The following is a 25,138-nucleotide window of genomic DNA, read 5'->3' as shown; positions in this document are numbered from 1 at the left end:
ACTATAATGAGAAATGTAAAAGGTGCGGCAAAACGCCACAACACCCCTGGAAACAGTGCCCAGCCAAAGAGGCCGAGTGTCGGAAATGCAAAAAAAAGGGACATTTCGCTGCAGTCTGCAGATCGTCTCAAAGAGTGGAAGCTATAGTGGACAGTGACACAGAAGATGACATAGCTTTCATGGGGACAGTTAACACAGAAGGAATTGAAGAGGAGTGGTTAAAAGAAATCAGCCTCAACGGAAAGAAGGTAACATTTAAACTGGACTCAGGAGCCTCAGTTACAGCTATTCCATCTTCCATGTACTCGAGAGCACGTGATGGCAGGCTGAGGACACCACCTAAAAAGATTAAAGGTCCAGATAACGGTCCACTGAAGGTTTTGGGCATCATGAAAGCACACATTAAAACTGAAAAAAGAGAAACAAGGCAGGATGTATATGTGGTGACAAACCTGGTGATGCCACTAATGGGACTTCCTGCTTTAATAAAGCTGAACCTGGTTCAACAGGTAGCTTCAGTACAGGAGGAGAAACAAGAAGCGAGCCATCAATACAGAGCTATGTTCCCAAAAGTGTTTTCAGGGCTGGGAAAGCTACAAGGAAGCTACGAGATAAAACTGAAGGACGGAGCAGTTCCTTATGCTCTCTCGGCTCCCCGAAGAGTTCCATTACCTATGAAAGAACAAGTTAAAGAAGAGTTAGACAGGATGGAAGCAATGGGAGTCATAAGAAAAATTGAGGAGCCAACTGAATGGTGTGCGGGGATGGTGGTGGTCCCCAAGCCAAATAAGAAACCCCGCATTTGTGTGGACCTTACCCGACTTAACGACAGTGTGTGCAGGGAAAGACACATACTGCCTGCAGTTGATGAGACACTGGCGCAGCTGGAGGGGGCAAGAGTCTTTTCGAAATTAGATGCAACATCTGGTTTCTGGCAAGTTCCTCTACACGAAGAATCACAGCCTTTAACAACTTTTATTACCCCCTTCGGAAGATATTGCTTTCAGAGGCTCCCCTTCGGCATTTCTTCTGCGCCTGAGCATTTTCAGCTGAGAATCTCACAAATAATCGCTGGGGAAAAGGGCGCTCTGTGCCATGCGGATGACATCTTAGTCTATGGAAAAGACAAAAAAGAGCATGATGAAAGACTGCAGGAAGTACTGAAAAGGTGTGAAAAAGCGGGCCTCACCCTCAATGAAAAATGTGAATTTTCAGTGGAAAAAGTAAAATTCCTTGGACACAACATAAGCGCATCAGGAATCGAGGCTGATCCAGACAAAATCAGCGCCATTAAAAACATGCCAGAACCTCGCAATGTGGAGGAGGTCCGCCGGTTCATGGGAATGGTGAATTATGTTGGCAAGTTCTCACCCAGCCTACCAGCTCTCACAAAACCCCTACGTGACCTGTTAAAAAGTGACAGCACATGGACATGGGACGCACAACAGGAAACAGCCTTTGAAAAAATTAAGAAAGAGCTGAGTTCCCCTCCAGTCCTTGCACAATACAGTCCTAAGAAAGAAACAATGGTATCGGCAGATGCATCTTCATACGGACTTGGGGCGGTCCTCCTGCAGAGGCAGACTGATGGTAGGTGGAGACCCGTTGTGTACATATCACGGAGCCTGACGCCCACAGAGGTCCAGTACGCGCAAATAGAAAAAGAAGCACTAGCGGCAACATGGGCCTGTGAGCGACTCAGCTCATATCTGCTAGGCTTGGAATTCACAGTGAGAACCGATCACAAACCTTTAATCTCGCTGCTTGGTTCTCGGTCTTTGGATGATCTACCTCCAAGAATACTTAGGTTTAGGCTAAGACTGTTGAGGTTCAACTACAAAATCATACATGTCCCGGGAAAACAACTTGTCACTGCTGACACTCTCTCAAGAGCCCCCCTGGGAATGGAGGACAGAGAGGCCAATAGCAGCTTGCAGAAAGAATGCTGTGCATACATTGATCACATTCTACACCATCTCCCTGCCACTGACAGTAAACTAGCTCGCATCAAGGAAGCTCAGAGCACAGACAGCGTTTGCAGGCAGCTGAAAACATTGACAGAAAAAGGCTGGCCATCTCACAGGAGAAGCGTTCCTGAGCATCTTCTGCCATTCTGGGCGGAGAGGAACGACATCAACATGGCAGAGGGCCTGCTTCTTAAAGGAACGAGGATTCTGATCCCTGGATGCATGCAGCAGGAAATGTTGGAAAGGTTGCATGAAGGCCATCAGGGCGTGACGAAGTGTGTGGCAAGGGCACAAGGATCCCTATGGTGGCCAGGGATAACAAGACAGATTAAAGAGATGGTGGAAAGGTGTGAAATCTGTTGCCAATATTCACAGACAAAGACAGAGCCTTTAATGACCACGCCTCTACCAGCACGACCATGGCAAAAAGTGGCAGCTGATATCTTTCAGTGGAAGAATGGACATTATATCGTGGTGGTGGACTACTACTCCCGATACATTGAAGTAGCAAACCTCCCGACCCTGACAACATCTACGACTGTGGAGCGACTGAAGGTAATCTTTGCAAGATTTGGAGTGCCTGAAATCTTGGTGACTGACAACGGGCCGCAGTTTGCTTCCACAGACTTTGCCACTTTTGCCCAGGACTATGGTTTCAACCACACGACCAGCAGCCCTCGCTATCCCCAGAGCAATGGGGAAGCAGAGAGAGCTGTCCGCACGGTTAAACAGCTGCTCAACAAAAGTCCAGACCCTCAGAAAGCTCTTTTGGCTTACAGAGCTACACCACTGGCCCACGGGCTGAGTCCAGCACAGCTGCTGATGGGGAGGAGGATAAGATCAACAGTTCCTACCACTCCACAAGCGTTGAAACCAGCCTGGCCAAACCTCAGAGCTTTCAAGGAAAAAGACAAAGAACTAAAAGTGAAGCAGAGAAAGTCATTCAACCTGAGACACAGGACAAAAGACTTACCAGTTCTGGTTCAAGGACAGAGAGTGTGGATTAGAACAGCGCAGACCACAGCTACTGTTCAGGGACCGGCTTCAACACCAAGGTCTTACACTGTGGAAACAGAGCAAGGGAGCTTAAGAAGAAACAGGGCTCACCTGACAGTGCTCCCTGAGAGAAGTCTGTCCTGCTCTGATGAGACAGAGACTGTCCCAAGGCAGACAGATTCAGGTGAAACAGTGACCAGGTCGGGAAGAGTTTCCCGCCCTCCAGATAGACTGGATTTGTGAACAATCTAATTGACCAGAGAGTTTTCCTTGGTCGTTGGGAAAACAATGTGTAGACGTAACAGTTTGTTGTTCCTAAAAACATGTGTGTTATGTTGGGTACTAATGTTATTGAATGTGAGTTGAACATGCTCAGTTATGAATACCTGGTGATTAAGATAGAAGTAACTATCATTTTGGAATTATTTTATTTGGAAACAGTTCAATCCTTAAAAAAAAAAAAAAAAAGAGGTTTACAAGCTAAAAGGGGGGGATGTACAGATGTTAAGTACAATATCACATATGGTCAAGAGGTGGCGCCGTTGAGGTGTGTTGACATGGTTTTAGGAGCATAGAAGAAGAATGTGTTATAGCTGTTTACAAGCACGAGTAAAGGAAGCTGCGTGGCGTTTACACAAAGTCTCTGGAGTCTGCTTTCGCACATATAAACGCTACCACAACAGATGTCAATCAAAATGAACTATCACCCTTAACAATATCTTGTAGAAACAGGACAGATCACAGTTGATCTGAAATTTTAAAGTTAAACCTTGCAGCAGCGGACTTTCAACGGTCAGCCAGCTATCCACGTTTTTAAATTCATCAGCGACTCAACGGAAGTAACGTAACCGTCCAGGTGACTGACGCGACCAACGTCACTGTGGCCAGAGCTGATGGCTGCTCATGCACTCCGGTGAGATGGACAACAAAGACGGGGTGAGTGAAATACATCAGTTTTATGTTAACGATGTATGTATGTGTTATGTGTTTTTATTTTATTTTTTGAGAAGACGCTTCACAACTCATCCGAGTAGCTTCTTCAGTTCTAGGGGACTGGTGAAGTCTGAGGTTTAGGAACTTATACTGAAACTATTGTTTGTAAACAACCATAAAACGGGTCAGTTTGAATGTTGTGTTTACAAACCTACAGACTCTATTTTCAAGAATCTTAGTTATTTTTATTGATTACAAACTGATACTGACTACTCACAGTTTGTGTAACACTGTAAGTCCTTGTTTTGTACATAAATTAAACCAAGCAGATGTAGGGAGAACACTTATCTGACACCAGAATATTGTCATCACTATCAGTTTAATAGAATTACTGTAGCCATATTACCTAATGATACAAAAATGTTAATTTCCAATCATTTGTGCTTTGTGTGTATGTTTCAGCTGCTGTTGGCGTAACTGACTAACATCTGGGGCCACAGACCAGGAAATAGACTCCACCATCAAAAGATGTTTACATCTCTCTCCAGGTAGAGATGGTGGCAGACTGAAGAGGATGAAGAGAAAGCAGGAAATGGACAGCACCATATCTTAAACTCGTGCTGAGAGTGGGGAGAATCCAGTTTTCTCTCTACTGCCATCAGGTCGGTGTTTCCGATGCCTGAGGACAAAGACTGAAAGGCTGAAGAACAGTTTCTATCCACATGCCATCCGCCTGCTCAACTCTGAACCTTAACCAGACTTATACCACTGCACTTTACTCACATAGCTGCTCAATACCGTAAATGTGTGTGTATATATACAAACTACCCCCCCCCCCCAAGTTTACACTTGAGTTTTACCGTCTATATTTTATTCTATTTTTATCGGTGTACATTTACACTTATATCGTTTACCTTGTGTGTTAAGGAGTTTGCAATTACTACTGTTTTTTTACTACTGGCTGCAGGTACAAGAATACATTTCACTGTGCATTGTACTATATATAACTGTGCATGTGACAAATACAATCTTAAACCTTTATGGACATGTCTAGAATCATAAATGTACAGTTTTTAAATTTGTTAAATGTTTGTTAAATGTGCAGGTGTGTGTACTGTGTTGACATGACTAAAAAAAATAAACATTTGCTTATAATAGTGTACTTGTTTTTATATATATATATATATATGAATAAATATGGTGCATAAATATAGTGGCTGAGTTAAGGCTGACATCAGGAAACACTCCTGAAAATGGTTTGGCCCACCTTAGGGCCAGATTAGGGCCAGCTCTGGTTGAAGTGTGGCTGAGATGTGGGCCTTATGTGGCACACATGTTGGATGCCGGATGTGGCCCACATAAGGGCCGGAATTCTTTCAGGTATGTGGGCCGAGTGCAAGTGGGAGGTGTGGCCCAGAGGTGGGCCACACCAGTTTTGCTATGTGGGGGTCGATTGGTTCGTTTTTCTGCCCGCATTTACGGGGCGAACCACGGTAGATTTGTTTGTGTTGTGATTCATAAAGGACTAGGCTAATTATTGAAATATTAGTTCTTGTCTAATATTAATGGTGAGAAAAACGGTTTTGCAGTGGCAGTGTGGACGGGGGTGACTCCAGGACGCTGGAAGTCACTGTTAAGCCTTCTTGAGGTGTCGTGGGCCTAACTTAACAAAACATGGGTGAAGGGAGGTGCCCACTTGAAAACCCCAATGATATGCTGCATACTGCTGTTGTTTAGGCCAGGTTCCTGATGTCTTCATATTGCGTGGTAGCTATGGTTAGCTGCTGAGCGGGCCATACAAGCCAGCAGCGTTAGGTTAGCTCATATTTCACAAAGTTCGAATTATCCTCTGGTGCTCTGTGGGCCTACAAGCCAGCAGCATTTACTTAGTTCATTTAGAATGTAGGTTAAGCGTCATATCACATGACCGTAGGTTTCTTAGGGTTTCCTCAGTTGAACAGGGCCTCTAAATACGTTTTGCCTGGGATTTTGGCACAAGGGATTATAAAATCTAATCCTGTGTATTAATGAATGTCCACATTTGATTTAGCTACCACCCGTCCTCTTGACTGTGTGATGACATTTTGTGATTTAGTTAGCATGGATGCTAGAAAGAGGAACATGAACTATTGAATAGAGTATGGGAGTATTTATACAATTGTAGGTTTAACCATTTGCAGTCTATGAAGGACAAACACAGCAGGAGACTCTTCTCTGTCTTGTTTTCATCTTTTTTCTAACTGTTGAAATATCTGCTAACAACATCAATAAATCTGATGTCAAAGAAATAGTGAGAGCAGGAAAGAAGAATCTCCCTCAGCTCAGTATGTTTGGGACTCTGTCTGAGATGGAGGTGAAATATGTGAACCTGGGCTGTGGTTTACTGCTCTCTTCCTGTCACAAACACTGTTTGACATCTGTTCATCTGTTGGTTTTTGTTCAGGCTGCTCGCATCATTTCTCACTGTGGGCAGCTCTCTTCCCACAGGAGCAGTAGTAGGTGGCTGAATGATCGACTTTAACTTTCTCTATCTTCAACTCACCAACGTTCTGATTATACACAGCTGAGAAATCATCTTTCTGAGGATGAGTGGAATTTAAGATAACTTCTCTAGTATTTCTATTAATATAAAGAATCCATCTGAATGTTTCTGTTTCTTTCTTCTGGCGCCAGGTTATCCAATCATAATCACACAGGTCAGTTCCTTCACATCTGAAGGAGACTGTTTGACCAACTCTCCTGGTCAGTGTTAACTGGTCCTGGGTCAGCTCTGCTGCCATGGCAACCAGCGCTGTAGAGACACAGACAGATAGATGAAGGTTAGTGAGACAGTGTTTGTTAAAGGTGGAGTTTGTTAGAAACACTCACCTGAACACAGACAGCACAGAGCAGCAGCTGGGAGGAAAAGCATTTTGTGCAGTGGTGTATCCTCTGGTGAACCTGGGGAGAAGTGGAGCTCTGATGCAGCTGAGGCCCAACAAGGACGAGCTGTGAGATCAGACGAGGCCACGTGGTTTCTAGCAGGTCCTCAAAGCTCCCATCAGCCCCTGCAGCCCACAGATGAGACTGCTGCTGCTGATTGACAGCTCAGATCAAGCTGCTGTGTGCTTTCATGGTCTTGATTTCAATCTGACAGCAGATGAAAAAAATCTGGGTCACATGATGCAGAAAGACTAAAAAACATTCATGTTCCCACAAACACATTCAGGTTGGTGGTGAATTTAGTAACACAGACTGTCGGCTGTATCGCTGGGGATCTGCCTGATCCGGTGGGGACCTCGTTCTGGCAGGGTGGTGGTCCAGGTGTGGTGGCAGCGTGCCGTGGTTGGGGGGACTGCTTGGGGGGGGAGTACGGTGGGGTGGGTCCCTGGGTGCTTGTCTGGCCGTTGCCGGCGGGGGGGTGTAGGGCCCTGGAGATCTGGGGGATGGGTGTGGCTGCCGACTGGCGGTCACGGTTTGTTTGTGGTTTGTGTTGTTTGTGTTCGACTGGGTGAGTCACAGGGGGAGAGCGTGTTAGAATGAGGGAGGGGGGAGGTGAGTAAGGTGAGTGCACGGAATGAGTGGGAGAACCTGGTGGAGGGTGTGAATGAGTGAGGAAATGAGAGGAGGGCTGAGTGGGATGGATGGAAGTGTATGAGTGAGTGGGTGTGCAAGTAGGTGGCAGGGGAGGGTTGGGTGGGTGGGAGGAAGGGAGGGGGGGCGGGGGTGGGTGCTGCCGGGGTCCCTGGGCGCGTGGCTTGGCGTGGGGGTGGGTGCTGGCCCGTCCCGGGCGGCCATCTGGGGCGGCCTGGTCCTTGTGGGCGTCGGCTGGGCCGCGTGTCTGGTGGGGGTGGGGGGTGCTGCCCTCGGGCTCGTGGGGCCGTGGACCCTGCTCCGTGCCTGTCCCGGGTCGCTGGTTGCCTGGCGAGGTTGGTGGCTGCCTATCTTGGGCCGCCGGGGCCTGCTCGCCGCAGCTGGGGGGGGGGGCTCTGGCCGGGGGCCTCCTATGCCACCGGCTGGATGGAGGCATGTCCCTCTGTGGTGTGGTGGTGGGAACACGCACCCTGGGGTTGCTGCTGGTGGTTGGGGTCCTGGGACTTCCTGTCCATTGTCTGCTCTCCTTGGGGGAACGGTTGCACCATCACAGCCATCTTTAAACACTCTTCATCCTCATTCTGCATGGTGACACAGTCACTGCATCCTCTGGTGAACATTTAAACCGTGTATACAAACCGTGAACATTAAGGACTACTGTGGTTTAGTTATCTGCTGTGTTATACAAACTTGTATGTGTAGACTTAAACACGAGTGTATGAAACTTTTGTGCCATGGTTGTTGTCTACCCCAGCGTAATCTTTCTCTTTTGTGTGCCTTTTAGGATTGTCAGCTTGCTCTCCGGCCGAGACCGGGTGATGTTCTTTGTTGTGTTTCTCAACAGGTGTAGCAGTTGCTGCTTGGTGTATCCCTCTTTTTCTCTCCACCCCCCCCCCCCCTTTTTCTCTCAACTCCTGTCCACTCTATCTTTCCTTCTCTTTCTCTCTCCGTGTCAGGTTCAGCAATATTATGTAAAGGTCCATCCACCAACATGTATAAAAAATAAAATAAAGTTTAACTGAGATTATCAAGAGGAGCCTTATCATTCATAAAGCTCCCCTTGGCAAATCAAAATCTGCTCAGCACAATATAAAGAACAGATCATTATTCTGCTTGCTTCGATGCTGAACAGGACAAAAAAAAAAAAAAAAAAAAAAAAAAAAAGTAACACAGACTGTTATCTGTTGTTGAAGAGCTGAGATGAAAATACTAAACTACAAATCCACACAGCTCCTCAACTCTGATTGAACTCTAACTATTTGACATTTAAAGAGATGAAAGCATTCAAACTCCTTGACAGAGCAGCTTTACTGTGGAATATGGAATATTACTGTGCAGCTTTAATATCTCTCAGGACATACAGGAGGAATTTGACAAGTGAAAGCAGAAGATCAAATGTTTGACTTCAACTCCTAAAAGTAGAATCAAAGCTCAGTGACTCTGAGAGATTTTGCTCAGTTAGAAGAGATTTCCTGCTCTGACATGTTTGATCAGCTCTGATCATTTTGAAATGAAGAAGCAAAGAGAAGCAGCGTCATCCTGTGGTGAGTCATTGGAAGTACAAAGACATCCAGACACAAATGACACACAATGGTTGAGAAAAACAGCTGGGAGCTCTGGACGCAGAACATCCACCAAGTTCTGGACAAACAGAGTCATGATGGTGTCAGCTGCTTGTTCATTACCACTGGAGCTGTTCACATCTGCAGCTTTAGCATTCAAAGAAAAACTCCAATGATGAGTTTGATCAATGAAAATGAAAATCTCCTCCTCCATGAATCATTTCATTCCTCCTTCTTTTCAGACTGGATCTCTCTCTATCTCTACTTTCATGATATTCAGCAGATATGATCAGTATCACTTACTGTACTTGGACACTTTCTTTCCTTTTAATCTTTGCACTTCTGGCTGCTGTCAACACTGTCATGTCAATCACATGAATGTTTCCTTCAATCCAATCTGCTGTCTCCATGTTCTACTGGAGAGAATCAAACAGTCCCTCTGCCGCCCTCTGCTGGTTCAAACAGCACACTGCTTCACTCCAGCCAGTCTGAATCCTCCATTCAGTGTTAGAGCGGGAACAAACAGGACTGTCAGTGTTCTGTGTTTGGAGATGGAGCTGTTGGAGTGGATGATGATGCTAACAGGAATAAGACACTTTATATTTCTGCTGGAAAACCTTGGTGTCCTGTACACATGAAACACTGCTCTTCTCTCGTCTATCACAGGGCTGACACAGAGAGATAGACAACCACATATCAATTCAAGTTTATTTCTATAGTGTCAATGACACAAATTGTCTCGAGACGCTTTACAACATCTGGTCTGAAACCATCAGAGCAGCCTGAAGACAACAGTGGCTGGTGGCAAGAAAAACTCCCTTTTAACAGGAATAAACCTTGAGCAGAACCAGAACCAGAACCAGCTCATATGGAGGGACCCATCTGCCTGAGGCCAGCCGGGTAGAGACAGAGAAGAGAGAGATGAGAGAGGATTGGAGGAAGGAGATAAACGTCCATCTGACTAAAGCGTACATGTAGAATCTGATGATGATACAAATACAACATACATCTGATGATGTTACAGGACAGTGAGAGAATGTAAGAGGAATCGTAGGCAGGTCAGAGAATTGTTCATTCAGGTAGGAGTGGAGAACTGCAGGAGGACATTAAGACTGGACAGGTTGATGAGACCACGACAACAGATGTAGTATAGAGCTCCACAGGAGACACACAACTCCAGGCCAGAGATACTCACAAGAAGATGGAGGAGGAGAGAGAGGGACACACAGCAGTTAACATACTATACAGTAGTAGCACAGAGCTGCATGACTAGTAATAGAGAAGAAATCAGATAAGAAACGAGAGGATAGGAGAGAGTGTCTGCCTCCTGAACCCAAACTGGGAGCTGGTTCCACAGGAGAGGAGCCTGATAGCTGAAGGCTTTACCTCCCATTCTACTTTTTGAGATTGTTGCTAACTGTTTCTAGATCTTTGGTTAGCCGTGGTTTGTTGTTAGGGACAGTAACGACAGTTTTGGCTGAGATAACAGTGTCCACACAGAAGGTGACATAGGACGACACAGAGTCCGAAAGTTCATCAATATTGTCCCCACATCCATCGAACAAACATTGCCAGCAGTCAGTAGAGTCACAACAAGCCTGGAGGGAGGACATGCTGTCCTCTGTCCAGAGCTTAACAGTTTTTGATTCTCCCTCCAGACGTCTGATACAAGGTTCATATGTTGGAACAAGGAAGATGCTGTTGTGGTATGAAGCCCCCAACCCTGGCATGACAAGAGACTTATATCCTTCCTTTACATTACCAAAACACAAGTCCAGTGTGGTGTTTCTTTGCGTGGTTGGACAAGTCACATATTGTTCATATGTCCACAAGACCTTGTCCAAACGGACATGGTTCATATCCCCCATGTAAAACTTGGGAGCCTCACTGCAAATAGAATCCAGCCGCTGAGATAAATCCACGATCACTTGTGTGGCTGCAGCAGCGTTGGCCCGGGGATGACAGTACATCAGCGTGAAGAACAGCTGAGGGAACTCACGTGGTAAAGAGAAGGGGCGTAAAGACAGAGTGAGTAACTCGATGTCAGGAGTACAGATTTGTTCCTGCACATGAACAGTTTGACAGGAGCTCTGATTTACATAGAAGCAGACGCCTCCTCCACGGCTCTTCCCTGTCATCTCCCTGGAGCGGTCCAGTCTGATGGGACAGCCGAAACCTGTGAGCGCCACCTCGTTGTCCAGGTCGCTGTCATTCAGCCATGTCTCAGTGATCCCCAGCAGGCAGCACTCTTTAATCTCCTGTCTTAATTTTACCAGCCTCTCCAGCTTTTCAATGTTGCGCCTCAAGGACTGCGCGTTAGATAAAAAGACCGAGGGCAGAGGGGGCAGAGGGGGCAGCCGGGGTCGGTCATCAAGGCAGAACTTATTCACTCTGCTCTTGATGCCTCCCCTCATACCTCTCTTCCTCCGCGGTGGCCGCCTTGGGGGGTTCCGGTCAATGTGGAGAGGCACAAGAATCTCTGCCGGTATAGTGATCGGTGTCTCACCCTCCGTTGAGGAACGTAGTGACAGGAGAAGCTCCCTGGTAAAAACAAGGCGGTCTCCATGCTGCTGGGCAGCCTTCGCCCCAAGGCAGGTGCAGCAAACCAGCGTCACAATAAAAACAAGTGCAACAAGTTGCCAAGACGATCCCAGGTTCCACATCTCTGTCCTCCGGCGTTAGAAACACATGCACACGGTGTTCAAAGATCACTGACAACATAGAAACCACTAGTGATGGGTCCGGCAACACCGACGAGTCGCCGCACGTGTCGAGCTCCTCGAGAGAAGCCCCGTGTCAGTGCACGTATCGCTTTAAGAAGAAGTCACGTGACCGATACAGACGCTGTTTGAGTCACTGAGGCGCCAAACTGTGTTTATGAGGAAGCTCTTCTGTCAACGGGATGTGTCTCTGCCACAAAATAAATCAATACAATAAATCCTTGCACTTTTGAATTTGTTTTTTAGAATAAAAATTTGTAAAAAAACGAAAAAAAAAAGACAAGTACATAAGTAACATTACATTCACACTTTCACTTTGAGTTTCACGTTATGACACATGTTCACATTATTTATTGACTGTACAGTTTAAAGATATCAAATATATTTTACACTTAGATTAAGATATAAAATAATACAATATAAAATACAATAACAAATAATATTATTGTGTATATACTAGATCATTTAATCAGTCTGTCCGTGGAGTCTCTCTACTACTTCGCCTGCAGTAATGTTTACGATCCAGCAGGTGTCAGTATTGAGGAACATAGTGACACAGTACAGACACAGTATCTTTACCGTTTGGGTAACTGGGGTAACGCTTCACGAGGCCTCATCTACCATCACTACTCGTTAGTCTCACCTGAAACATAGAGTTTAGTCCCAGAGCCAAAGATGAGGTAGTGACCCCTTTGTGATTGGTTGATCCTAAAAGCTAGATAAAAATACACTGTTGGTGATAATGGGCCTAGAATGGAGCGTCACATCAATAGACTTAATAATAGAATCTAATCTCTATGAAGACTGTGGAGTTATAAATAATATTCTACATAAAATAAATAAATAGTAGCTCTACTTTAAACTGATCCTCCAACATGTGTGATTAAACTCAGGCCACTACCACAGTATTCACATGCTGATAGTTCTATTGATCTGCTTCCATTCATTCACCTGCTGGTCATGTTTCATCATCTGGTATTAACGAGGGTAAAATGTCTCAGCTTTCATCAGTTTCTGTGATTGATAACCGGCCTAGAAGAAGCAGTGATGGCTGGTGTTCAGATCTTCCACAAACTGAACAGAGAAGAAGCAGGAAACCAACTGGACAGAGGAACAGTGTTTGTTCTGGATCAACTGGTCAATGAGAAGAAAAGTGTTTAAGACGTAGATTTGGCTCCAAGTCATCACTACAAGACAAGAAGCAGACATGAGGAAATATAACACAAGAGATAAATGTCTCCTTTCTGCTGGTTGTGTTCACAGGTGACTAGTGAGAGTAGAGGTGGTATGTGTTGCACCAACATGAATCTTCATGTTCAGGTGAGTGATGTACCACTGACTGATAAATACATCATTAATGTGAACATGTTGGTTACTGGACTGTTGTTTAGGGAGTGGACCACCTGCTAAGCAGCTGTCCTGGTTGATGAAACAGTGTTTAATGTCCTGGGACAGTCAGAAGTTAGTATCATTCTTCAATGATGAGGCTCAATGAAACGCAGCAAAGATACAGATGAGACTCATGTATCAATAGGCAGGTAAAGAAAATATCAAGAACAATATTTAGTCATTACATGAGACATTTCTGACATCTCTAATGTCTCCATGAGACATTTCTAACATCTCTAATGTCTCCATGAGACAACATCTCTTGTACATGAACATTCTGTGAAATCAATGAAAACAAAACAAACATTAAATAAACTAAATGTTTTCCTCTTTCTGTAGCACGGAGCCATCAGAGGAACCAGGGCCTGAAACATCACAGATCAGCCTGCCTCCTCCTCCTGCTCCTCCTCCCTCCTCCTCCTCCCTCCTCCCTCCTCCCTCCTCCTCCTCCTCCTCCTCCTCCCTCCTCCTCCTCCTCCTCCTCCTCCCTCCTGTCTTATGTTGCTTCCTGTCTTTTCTCCTTGTGATTATCACTGGTTTCTCCTTGTGTGCTTCACCTTGATTAGTGTCACCTGTGTCTCGTCACCCTCCTGTCCCGTGTGTATATATAGTCCAGCCTTCCCCTTTGTTCTCTGTCAGGTCGTACTCATCGTCATACTCGTCACTTGTCTCATGGATTCTTGTCACTTTGCTCGTCTCGTGGTTTTCTTTCATCACGTTTAGCTCTTCAGTCTGGATTCTTGTAGTTTTGTGTTTCACAGTTCTTGTTTCATCACGTTTATCTTACCTGCCATCGCTGCAGCACTTTCTGTTTTGTCTTGTTTTTGTTTCATTAAACACCTTTTGCCTACTCCTGCCTCAGCCCGCTCAGTCCTGCATTTGGGTCCTACCCCCATTACCTGCTAACCACTTCTTGACAGTGGTCAGACAGCAGAAAAGAGTTCTATGTCTACAGGAGGAGTACTACCGACTGACAATTGATCTCCTAAAAAATAAATCCCATGATAAATAGATATTATGTCTTCATGTGTCTCTGTGTGTAATATGTGTCATGTATTAACTATTGGAGGCTCTGTGTGGTTAATATTAGTTGGCATATTGGTTCACTGCACTCACAAGTTCTTAAATAACTTATACTATAACTGGTCTGAATTGTAAACTGGGCTCTGTAAGGCAGTCCACTCTGGGACAAGTTCCCCTGAGGAGTGGGAATGTTTTCTTCATCATCATCATCATCGTTGCTGTCTTCATCACCCTGGAGAGGTTCTGCACTCTGTCTAGTCTTGTAAATGTTGTGTAGTATTGTGCAGACTTTATCAGGGCTCAGCCACACCTCTCTGTGGAGAACATGAAAGCACCTCTTCAGTTGGCCAATGCCACGCTCCACTACTGCCCTCGTTGTCTGATGAGCCCTACAAGTTAATACAGACATGATCAAGATTCCATTCACAACAGCTGGAAATAATGTGAATCATTTAATACATGACAACGTAGATTATTTGAGGGAATATTTAAACTACCAGGATACTCCAACATGCTCTTTACATTTTATTTCCATGCATGATTCTATATAGTTTGGGTCACCTGTTGTAGTTTAGTTGGGGCCCCTGGTCTGGATGGAGGTAAGGTGTTAGGAGCCATGGTTTCCATGGGTAGCCACTGTCCCCTAACAAGTGGCCCTTGGCTGGCTCCTAATGTCCCTCAAAAAGCCGTCTGAGGCCGCACTCAGAGGATTCTGGCATCATGTGTTGAGCCTGGCCATTTAGCAACAACGTCCAACATCTTCTAGTCAGCACTGAAAACAAGTTGAACATTGATGCTGTGAAATCTCTTCCCGTTCATGAAGACAGCTTCATCTTCTGATGGTGCAGTTATACGGACGTGTGTCCCATCAATTACACCCTCAACACCAGGGAACCCTGCAGTGTCCATGACTGCTCTTTATGAGCCTGTAAAGTGTGGACATCCAGAGGAAACCAAACAAACTGTGTCACAACATGAGGCTGTGACGGTGCTGTCAGTGTTTGATTGATGACCTTGCTGATGGAGGGTTGAGACAGACTCAAGTCATCACTGCTGCATTTTTGCATTTTCCCTGTTGGTAAATACCTCAGTGTTGTGATGACTGTCATTTCAGGTGAAGTTACATTGTGGTGTTGGGTTGGAGAAGTAAGAGCATCTCTCATGGGATCAACCACGAACATGATTCCTGCACGATCCAATCTGTAGTGTTGACTTAATTCACTGTCATCCAGTGTTTGGAGAATATCTCTCCTGTCTCTTCTTTCTCCCACTTTCTCCTCCTCTTCAGAAACTCCTCAGCCTCCTAAAAGTCCTCCTCCCTGCTCTGAACAGATCTCACCTTGGACTCTTTAGGAATATCTTTTATCTTTACTAGGATCTACTCTTAGAAAACATCATGATTCTAAGAATCTTTGTAGAATTCAGCCACGAGGAGCAACTCTTTGAGATAAGAATCTTTAGGAATACGGGCCCTGGTTTCTAGTGTTAGTCTGGTAGTAGAGAGGGTTCAGAGGAGCTGTCCAGTGCTGAAGTGAGGGACTGTGGTTTGTCAGTGGCCTTGACCCAAGGAAAGTTGTCAAACTCTGACATGTTGATCAATCTCTCAGGTTGCTTGGCTCATCTTTCTGATGTACAGTGTTCTGATCTGGTAGAGTTCACTGAGTCTAGTAAATCCTTGTTTGCTGATACTCCTTATATCACTATATATATATCACTATATCTCCAGCTGACTGCGCCTTTAAACAGCTTAAACATTTCCAGAAAATGATGTCATGGCTTTAGAAGCTTCTGATTGGCTAGCTGACATCATCTGAGTCAACTGGACGTGTATCTGTGGATGTATTTTAAGGCCTACCTTCAAAGGTTTTATTTAACATCATGGGAAAATCAAAAGAAATCAACCAAGACCTCAGAAAACAAACTGTGGACCTGGACAAGTCTGGTTCAAGCTTGGGAGCAATTTCCAAATGTCTGAAGGAACCACGTTGATGTGTAGAAATAATACTACACATCATGGGACCAGGACACCATCATAGTGCTCAGGAAGGAGACACATCCTGTCTTCTAGAGATGAACGGACTTTGGTACCAGAAGTTCAGATCAGTCCCAGCAGCAAAGGACCATGTGAAGACACTGGAGGAAACGGGTACAAAAATATCTGTATCCACAGTAAAACAAGTCCAACATCCACATGACCAGAAAGAAGACACTGCTACACAACACCCAGAAAAATGTCACTGATAGATTTTACAGAGCAGTGTTTCATGTGTACAGGACACCAAGGTTTTCCAGCAGAAATATAAAGTGTCTTATTCCTGTTAGCATCATCATCCACTCCAACAGCTCCATCTCCAAACACAGAACACTGACAGTCCTGTTTGTTCCCGCTCTAACACTGAATGGAGGATTCAGACTGGCTGGAGTGAAGCAGTGTGCTGTTTGAACCAGCAGAGGGCGGCAGAGGGACTGTTTGATTCTCTCCAGTAGAACATGGAGACAGCAGATTGGATTGAAGGAAACATTCATGTGATTGACATGACAGTGTTGACAGCAGCCACAAGTGCAAAGATTAAAAGGAAAGAAAGTGTCCAAGTACAGTAAGTGATACTGATCATATCTGCTGAATATCATGAAAGTAGAGATAGAGAGAGATCCAGTCTGAAAAGAAGGAGGAATGAAATGATTCATGGAGGAGGAGATTTTCATTTTCATTGATCAAACTCATCATTGGAGTTTTTCTTTGAATGCTAAAGCTGCAGATGTGAACAGCTCCAGTGGTAATGAACAAGCAGCTGACACCATCATGACTCTGTTTGTCCAGAACTTGGTGGATGTTCTGCGTCCAGAGCTCACAGCTGTTTTTCTCAACCATTGTGTGTCATTTGTGTCTGGATGCCTTTGTACTTCCAGTGACTCACCACAGGATGACGCTGCTTCTCTTTGCTTCTTCATTTCAAAATGATCAGAGCTGATCAAACATGTCAGAGCAGGAAATCTCTTCTAACTGAGCAAAATCTCTCAGAGTCACTGAGCTTTGATTCTACTTTTAGGAGTTGAAGTCAAACATTTGATCTTCTGCTTTCACTTGTCAAATTCCTCCTGTATGTCCTGAGAGATATTAAAGCTGCACAGTAATATTCCATATTCCACAGTAAAGCTGCTCTGTCAAGGAGTTTGAATGCTTTCATCTCTTTAAATGTCAAATAGTTAGAGTTCAATCAGAGTTGAGGAGCTGTGTGGATTTGTAGTTTTGTATTTTCATCTCAGCTCTTCAACAACAGATAACAGTCTGTGTTACTAAATTCACCACCAACCTGAATGTGTTTGTGGGAACATGAATGTTTTTTAATCTTTCTGCATCATGTGAGCCAGATTTTTTTCATCTGCTGTCAGATTGAAATCAAGACCATGAAAGCACACAGCAGCTTCATCTGAGCTGTCAATCAGCAGCAGCAGTCTCATCTGTGGGCTGCAGGGGCTGATGGGAGCTTTGAGGACCTGCTAGAAACCACGTGGCCTCGTCTGATCTCACAGCTCGTCCTTGTTGGGCCTCAGCTGCATCAGAGCTCCACTTCTCCCCAGGTTCACCAGAGGATACACCACTGCACAAAATGCTTTTCCTCCCAGCTGCTGCTCTGTGCTGTCTGTGTTCAGGTGAGTGTTTCCAACAAACTCCACCTTTAACAAACACTGTCTCACTAACCTTCATCTATCTGTCTGTGTCTCTACAGCGCTGGTTGCCATGGCAGCACAGCTGACCCAGGACCAGTTAACACTGACCAGGAGAGTTGGTCAAACAGTCTCCTTCAGATGTGGACGAACTGACCAGTGTGATTATGATTGGATGTTATGGTTCCAGAAGAAAGAAACAGAAACATTCAGATGGATTCTTGCCATAAACAAAGATACTAGTAAAGTGGATTTAAATTCCAATCATCCTCAGAAAGATGATTTCTCACCTGTGTATAATCAGAACGTCTGTGAGTTGGAGATAAATAAAGTTAAAGTCAATCATTCAGCCACCTACTACTGCGGCTGTGGGAAGAGAGATCCCCACAGTGAGAAATGATGCGAGCAGCCTGAACAAAAACCAACAGATGAACAGATGTCAAACAGTGTTTGTGACAGGAAGAGAGCAGTAAACCACAGCCCAGGTTCACATATTTCACCTCCATCTCAGACAGAGTCCCAAACATACTGAGCTGAGGGAGATTCTTCTTTCCTGCTCTCACTATTTCTTTGACATCAGATTTATTGATGTTGTTAGCAGATATTTCAACAGTTAGAAAAAAGATGAAAACAAGACAGAGAAGAACAAAGAGCAGAAATACAAAGTCAATCAAAAGAATTCAATCAAAGAGCAAAAGAACACAAAGAGATCTTCAAGGTACAGGTCCTCTCAGAAAAGTTGGACTCCAATGTTCAAGGCAGGCTGGGAACAATCAGTCCAGGAGAGAGCAGACCAGTGCAGGAGAAGAGTCAGCTTGGCTCTGCTAGAGTTTAGGTGTTAGGTGCTCTTGGCCTGAAAGAGTAGGGCCTCCATTCCACCATGCATCAGATTTATTTTCTACCATCATCATCATCATCATCATCACATTGATCTTCATCAAATACAATCATCACATACTCAGTAAATCACTTTCACTCTCATCTTCTATCACCTTTCTCTCTATCTGTCCTGAGGATGTCTTCTTACTGTCCACAGAGTCCCTCTGATCCAGATCTGTCCTCAGCCTCGTTCACCATCAGTCCTCTGCTGTCTTCTGTCCACCCTGGTTATTCCATTCTCTTGGACAGTCTCTAACTCAGTGCTGATTGCTGACACAACAACACAACCACATCTTCCTCCACTTCCTCATCCTCTCCGTCCACACCCAGTCCAGAGTCTCCTGCTGTGTTTGTCCTTCATAGACTGCAAATGGTTCAACCTACAATTGTATAAATACTCTCAGTCCTCCCAAAAACAAAAGAGCCAGAAATAAAGCTTCATTCAATAGTTCATGTTCCTCTTTCTAGCATCCATGCTGACTAAATCACAGCATGTCATCACACAGTCAAGAGGACGGGTGGTAGCTAAATCATATGTGGACAAGATGGAATAAGGCAGGGGTCGGCAAGTAATTTTGGCCTGGGGCCAATTTTTTTTTCCCGAGCAACTGAATGGCCAAAACATCACATCAATCAGAAACATGTTGTTGTTTTTTTTCTACTTAACCAAACGTTTTCCCCTTATCTATAGGCTACTATTATATCTTGTACAAAAAAAAGTAATTTAAGAAAGTCATTCGTTTAAAATAAAGTAACTTGAATTTGCTACAGAGTGTTATTATACTGCTTTAGCTTCACTCTGTGGCTGCGTTATGAAAAAGCTTATATTTATTCTTTTATTAATTTTTGTGTGCATTTCGCATTTTGGCCTGTCCCGGCATATTTGTAATCAAGTAAACAAATATACGCGCAAGAAAAATCCGAACGCGGCTGGTTTGACTCACTTTCCGCGAACGACCGCACTTGACTGCAGTTCGTTGGATGAGGCCGCATTTCAGCTGGAGCTTATTGACTTCCAAACAACCTCCCTGGATGACTTTTGGATGACATGCTCAGATGAGTACAGATGGATCAAGAAACTCGCCTTTTATGTGCTGACGATGTCTCCCTCCACCTACAAGTCACCTTTTCTTCTATGAATGTCATTAAGACGCACGAGAGAAATCACCTGACGCACAAAAACTGCTTGCGGGTTAAAGTCACATCCATATCTCCTGACATCCAAAAGATCGTGACTGAAGGGTGATGCCAGTTTTCCCATTAAGTGAGTAATCTTTTAAGCCTGTCATTGCTGTTTTTATTAGCCATATTCATTGTTGCTTTATTTTATTTAAATAGTATTTTTTTCCGTTTTCTCCCTGTGTGTAGTCTGCATGTTCTCTCTGTGTCTGCGTGGGTTCTCTCCAGGTTCTCCAGCTTCCTCCCACCGTCCAAAGACATGCTGGTTAGGTTCATTGGTGATTCTAAATTGGTCGTAGGTGTGAGTGTCTCTCTGTGTTAGCCCTGTGATAGACTGGAGACCTGTCCAGGGTGGACCCCCCCCCTCTAGACCAATGACAGCTGGGATAGACTGGAGACCTGTCCAGGGTGGACCCCCCCCCCCCCCCCCCCCCCCCCAGACCAATGACAGCTGGGATAGGTTCCAGCCCCCCATGACCCTTCACAGGACAAGAGGTTACAGAAAATGAATGAATGAATGAAATGAATGAATGAATGAATGAATGGACGTTGATGATGTTGATGGTTTCTATAGCAGTTTAGTCATAACCATCGTATTAAGACATGTTTTAATGAGGTTGGAGATCATTGAAGGTCTAGGTGGTAAATACACGGACTTCCACTGATGACAATAGTATCTGTTTTAATTTAATTTAATTGTATTTAAAGTTCAGTGTTTGAGTCACTTGAGTTTACAGTTTGATAAGAGGAGAGGATTTAAAACAGATGCACTTCCAATATCTTCTTAGTAGGATTTAGACTGAGTCAATATATTCTACTAAGTGGAGGCAGCAACCAGTTCATTTATTTGTGTTATTTCAGTAAAGGTGTTATGACTCCTTAGATGGTGAAGTGGAAAGGAGACATGAACACCACAATCAGAAGAAGATGGAGTCAGAGTTGATGTGAGCAAAAAGAAAAATGTTTTACTGACCAAAAGAAAACTACTAAGACAGGAAGACAGTTGTGGAGGAGTGTGGGACGAGGTGGTTGAGACAAATCAACTGAAAAACAGACAATAAAACTGAACCTAATCTGATGCTGGACTCAAGACTAAACGCTAACAAAAACCTGACTCTCTTATCTCCAACAACGGATCTTAACCAAAAATAAATACAGAGGTGGCACCAACCCTGAAACCTAGTGTTGTTAGACAGAGACAGGAACCAGGCAGGCAGAGAGTAGAGCACCAGGATCACTGCAGACACCATCCTTTTATACAGGAGCCCTGGATGATTGGTCAGCTGTGCTCCACAGGTCAATTAGACTGATGGTACCTGAGAGCAGGGGAGGAGGGGGAGAAAAGACCAGGAGGGAAACATTCAATCATTCATTCATTCATTCATCTTCTGTAACCTCTTGTCCTGTGAAGGGTCATGGGGGGCTGGAGCCTATCCCAGCTGTCATTGGTCTAGAGGGGGGGGGTCCACCCTGGACAGGTCTCCAGTCTATCACAGGGCTAACACAGAGAGACACTCACACCTACGGCCAATTTAGAATCACCAATGAACCTAACCAGCATGTCTTTGGACGGTGGGAGGAAGCTGGAGAACCTGGAGAGAACCCACACAGACACAGGGAGAACATGCAAACTTCTCTGCGGTTCATCTCATCCCAAACCATCTCCATTGGGTTTAGGTCAGGTGACTGTGGAGGCCAGGTCATCTGACACAGCCTGGAGGTGTGTTTGGGGTGCTGTTAACTTGTGATTTCTGAGGCTGGAGACTCAGATGAACTTATCCTCAGCAGCAGAGGTGACTCTAGGTCTTCCTTTCCTGGGACGGTCCTCATGTGAGCCAGTTTCATCGTAGCAGTTGATGGTTTTTGCAGCTGCAGTTGGGGACACATTCAACTTTCCAGACTGACTGACCTTCAGTTCTTAAAGTTATGATGGACTGTCATTTCTCTCTACTTAGCTGATTGGTTCTTGCCATAATATGAATTCTAACAGTTGTCAAATAGGGCTGTCAGCTATGTACCAACCTGACTGATGGTCCCAACCCCATTAAGAAGGAAAGACATTCCACAAGTGAACCCTGACAAGGCTCAGCTGTGAAGTGAAAACCATTCCAGGTGACTACATCATGAAGCTCATTGAGAGAAGTCAAGGGTTTGCAGCGCTGTCAACAAAGTAAAGGGAGGCTGCTCTGAGGAATGTTTCAGGAAACACTGACACTAGAGTTGGTGGGAGGAACCTGGTCTTCTAGGAGCCCACAAGGAGAAAGTCCAAGATGTGTGTCCTGGTCCTGTCCTTGACCATTAAACACAAACGTCTCTTAGTTACTTCTCCTATTGAAAAGTCTCCACATGGTGAAACAAACTCATTCTCAGTTCATTTAGCTAGTGTTAATGAAGCTGATCCTCTGGGGACCAAGAATGTGTAAGAAAGGTTGATGTCAATCCATCATCCATCCTTTAGTCCAGATCCAGTCCATGAGGACTAAAGTAGTGGACTGAGCAACCACTGACATTAACATCAGAGCCATGCTGCTAGTGTGGCTAAAAGAAAAGAGAAGAAGAGACAGTCATGTTGATGTGAACATTAGAGAAACACATCATGGAGCTGAAATATGATCCTGCTTCCTCATTGGACTCCTTCACCTCAGCTGACTCTCTCAACAGCACACAGGTTTTTGTATTAGTCTTTCTCACTGTGTGGAGGCAGCTACTACATGTTTGGCTCTGGAACTAAACTGTATGTAACAGGTAAGAAGAAACATTTCTTTTCCTTCAGTTGTTTTATTGTAGAAGCTGAAAATGTGTTTAAAGTCAGTTTGTGCTGCTTCAGCCTTTCTAAACTAAAGTTCTTCTTTATTTCTGTAAATATTAGTGACGTTCCAAACATTTAGGATTTGATCATCTCAGTAATTCTGTGACATGTGTTGTTGAAAACAAGATGATATTTGATCTTCAACTATTTCAGATTGTTTTGAAGTGTCTATCGATTGGATTGGATCATTTCTGAAAGTTAGAACCTTGTCAGATCTAATGGCTGTCAGTTCTTTTTATCTGATGGTAAATGTGTCTTTAATTGATAATGGATTCATAGAAAAAGAAAAAAACACAAAGTCAATGTGATATTAGAAGAAATAGAATTGACTCCTACAATGTTTTATTACTATCATCAGCAGAAAGTATTTCAACATTTGAACATGACTGACACAAACTTGTATATTGATATGTTTTGTTAGTGATTAAAGTCTGTGCTCTTAAATGTGGAATATTCAATACATATTGGAATCAGTCAAATGACAAATGAACAAGTGAAAAACACAATTCAGGGATCAGCTGTAACATTATGACCACTGAGTCAGAGCATCTCCACAACTGCAGCTCTTGTGGGGTGTTCCTGGTCTGTAGTGGTCAGTATCTATCAAAAGTGGTCCAAGGAAGGAGAAGAACCAGAGACAGGCTCATGGACGGCCAAGGATCATTGAGAAGGCTGGCCCGTGTGGTCCCATCCAACAGACGAGCTACTGTAGCTCAGACTGCTGAAAAAGTTGATGCTGGTTGAACTTTGTTCTGTATTGATGAGTAGTTTAGTGATCAGAGTCCATGTAGTTTCCAGGATCAGACTGAATCCAGAGCAGTGCTGGAAGCTGCTGTTGACTGTGTGAATGTGTGTCTGCTGTCAAACTTCAGATGAGCAGGTAGTGAAGCCCGTGGTGAGCGTGTACCCAGCAGCAGCATCCAGAGCCCACCTGGAGGGGAAGAGCTCCCTGCTGTGTCTGGCCTCAGCCATGTTTCCTCCTCTGGTCCAGTTCTCCTGGAAAAGACAGAAGAAGAACGGCCCTCTGGAGGAGCTGACCCCTGCTGAGGGAGAGCAGCTGGAGCTCAGAGAGTCGGGACGCAGCGCCTCCATCATGCTGCTGCAAGGGGACGATATGTACAAGTACAGATACCGCTGCTCCGTCAAGCACGAGGGGGACACGGTGGAGGCCCAGACTCTACAAGGTAACCAAGGCTTGGTGACTGTGTTCAGCAGTGATTCAGCTTCATGTGGAGACGCTGTCAAAGAGAGCAGAGGAGCAGAGGACTGACATTTCTCACTGCAGCTCCAAACATTTGACTCCTTTTCTGTTTCAGAGCTTCCAGCTCCAGCAGCCTCCTGTCCTCCAGAGAGAGAGCCAGCAGACCTGCCAGCTCTGCAGCAAGATCACTGTAAGATCACCTGCTGCCTCTCTGCATGGACAGCTCCAATGTCCAATGAGGACACTAGAACAACTTTACAGGATTAATCTGACACTTGCACTAATTCATATCTGTCTGTCTGTCTGTCTGTCTGTCTGTCAGTGTCCTTCCAGTCTCAGTGCAGGGTGAAGCTGCTCTGTCTGCTGTACACAGTGCTGATAGTGAAGAGTCTGGTGTACTGCTGTGGACTCTCTCTGCTGATGAGCCTCAGAAACAAGGGACCGTCCACCAACTCCACACATGCTGACTGACTGCTTTCTGCTGCTCTTTTCTCTCCATCAGATCTCATCAGTTCATCTCATTCATCACTTTGATCAGTATTCACAAATCTTGTTGTAATGTGCTTCTTTGTAATCTATATCTTTTCATTCACGTCTTGATTATCATCCTGGAAATAGAAACACATATATTCACATACAAATCTGCTCTTATGACGTGTTGCTTGTTTTTCACAGTAAAATAAATCATAAAATAAATCATATCTTAATTGTTGATATTTCAGCATTTAATGCAGCTTTTATTTTTTTTAAATACAACATCTTTTTAAATAATAATGTTGTTGTGTGTTCCTTCTTGTCTAAAGATTCGTTACGTTGACACCCTAAAGTCATTTGATGATGGTCCCTAAGCCATTTTTAGTAAACATTAACATCTAGTGTTTCTATCTAAACCAGCAGGTATGGTTGTTCCACCAGGTTCAGTTCTGTGTCTTCAGATCATTTAGTTTGTGTATTAGTTCTCTAATATAAATATGTCGGTGTGGATGTCAGACTCTACGCTGACGACACTGTTGTTTCCACAGATGAACAAAGAGCAGAGCTGATTTTTACGTCAGTAAATAAAGTATCAAGCTGCTTCCAGTTCCTGGATGTGACGTCTATGAACCCTGTGAATGAAGCACAGACTACTGCACTGGTGAAAAATGAAGCTGGAATGGAATTACCATGAGAAATGTGTCTCAGTGTGGTTAATGAGGTGAACTCATGAGAAATTACAAGTGATTGGGACGTTCAGACTT

The 25,138-nt window shown here is 44.4% G+C and overlaps 1 protein-coding gene across 1 annotated transcript; it reads left to right on the top strand.

Annotated features, from left to right (window-relative positions):
• Positions 1–22,595: 22,595 nt before the first annotated feature.
• On the top strand, positions 22,596–25,068 carry LOC311489142 (immunoglobulin lambda-1 light chain-like). The gene is made up of 4 exons (XM_084546089.1): positions 22,596–22,635; positions 23,572–23,883; positions 24,016–24,090; positions 24,223–25,068. Exons 1-4 carry the CDS (start codon positions 22,602–22,604, stop codon positions 24,369–24,371), a joined length of 570 nt encoding a protein of 189 aa, XP_084402215.1. The 5' UTR covers positions 22,596–22,601; the 3' UTR covers positions 24,372–25,068.
• Positions 25,069–25,138: the final 70 nt, after the last annotated feature.

This window comes from Chelon labrosus (genome assembly GCF_963514085.1).
Source record: "Chelon labrosus genome assembly, chromosome: 6".
NCBI lineage: Eukaryota > Metazoa > Chordata > Actinopteri > Mugiliformes > Mugilidae > Chelon > Chelon labrosus.
This window is presented reverse-complemented; position numbering and strand designations above follow the sequence as displayed.

What these genes read in the sequence shown, in the direction of transcription:
- LOC311489142 (XM_084546089.1), top strand. Translation starts at nt 22,602, where the DNA reads ATGTTTGGCTCTGGAACTAAACTGTATGTAACAG. An exon ending in GGAGGCCCAGACTCTACAAG is followed by an intron (nt 23,884 to 24,015) that starts GTAACCAAGGCT and finishes TTTCTGTTTCAG; the next exon opens with AGCTTCCAGCTCCAGCAGCC. An exon ending in AGCTCTGCAGCAAGATCACT is followed by an intron (nt 24,091 to 24,222) that starts GTAAGATCACCT and finishes TCTGTCTGTCAG; the next exon opens with TGTCCTTCCAGTCTCAGTGC.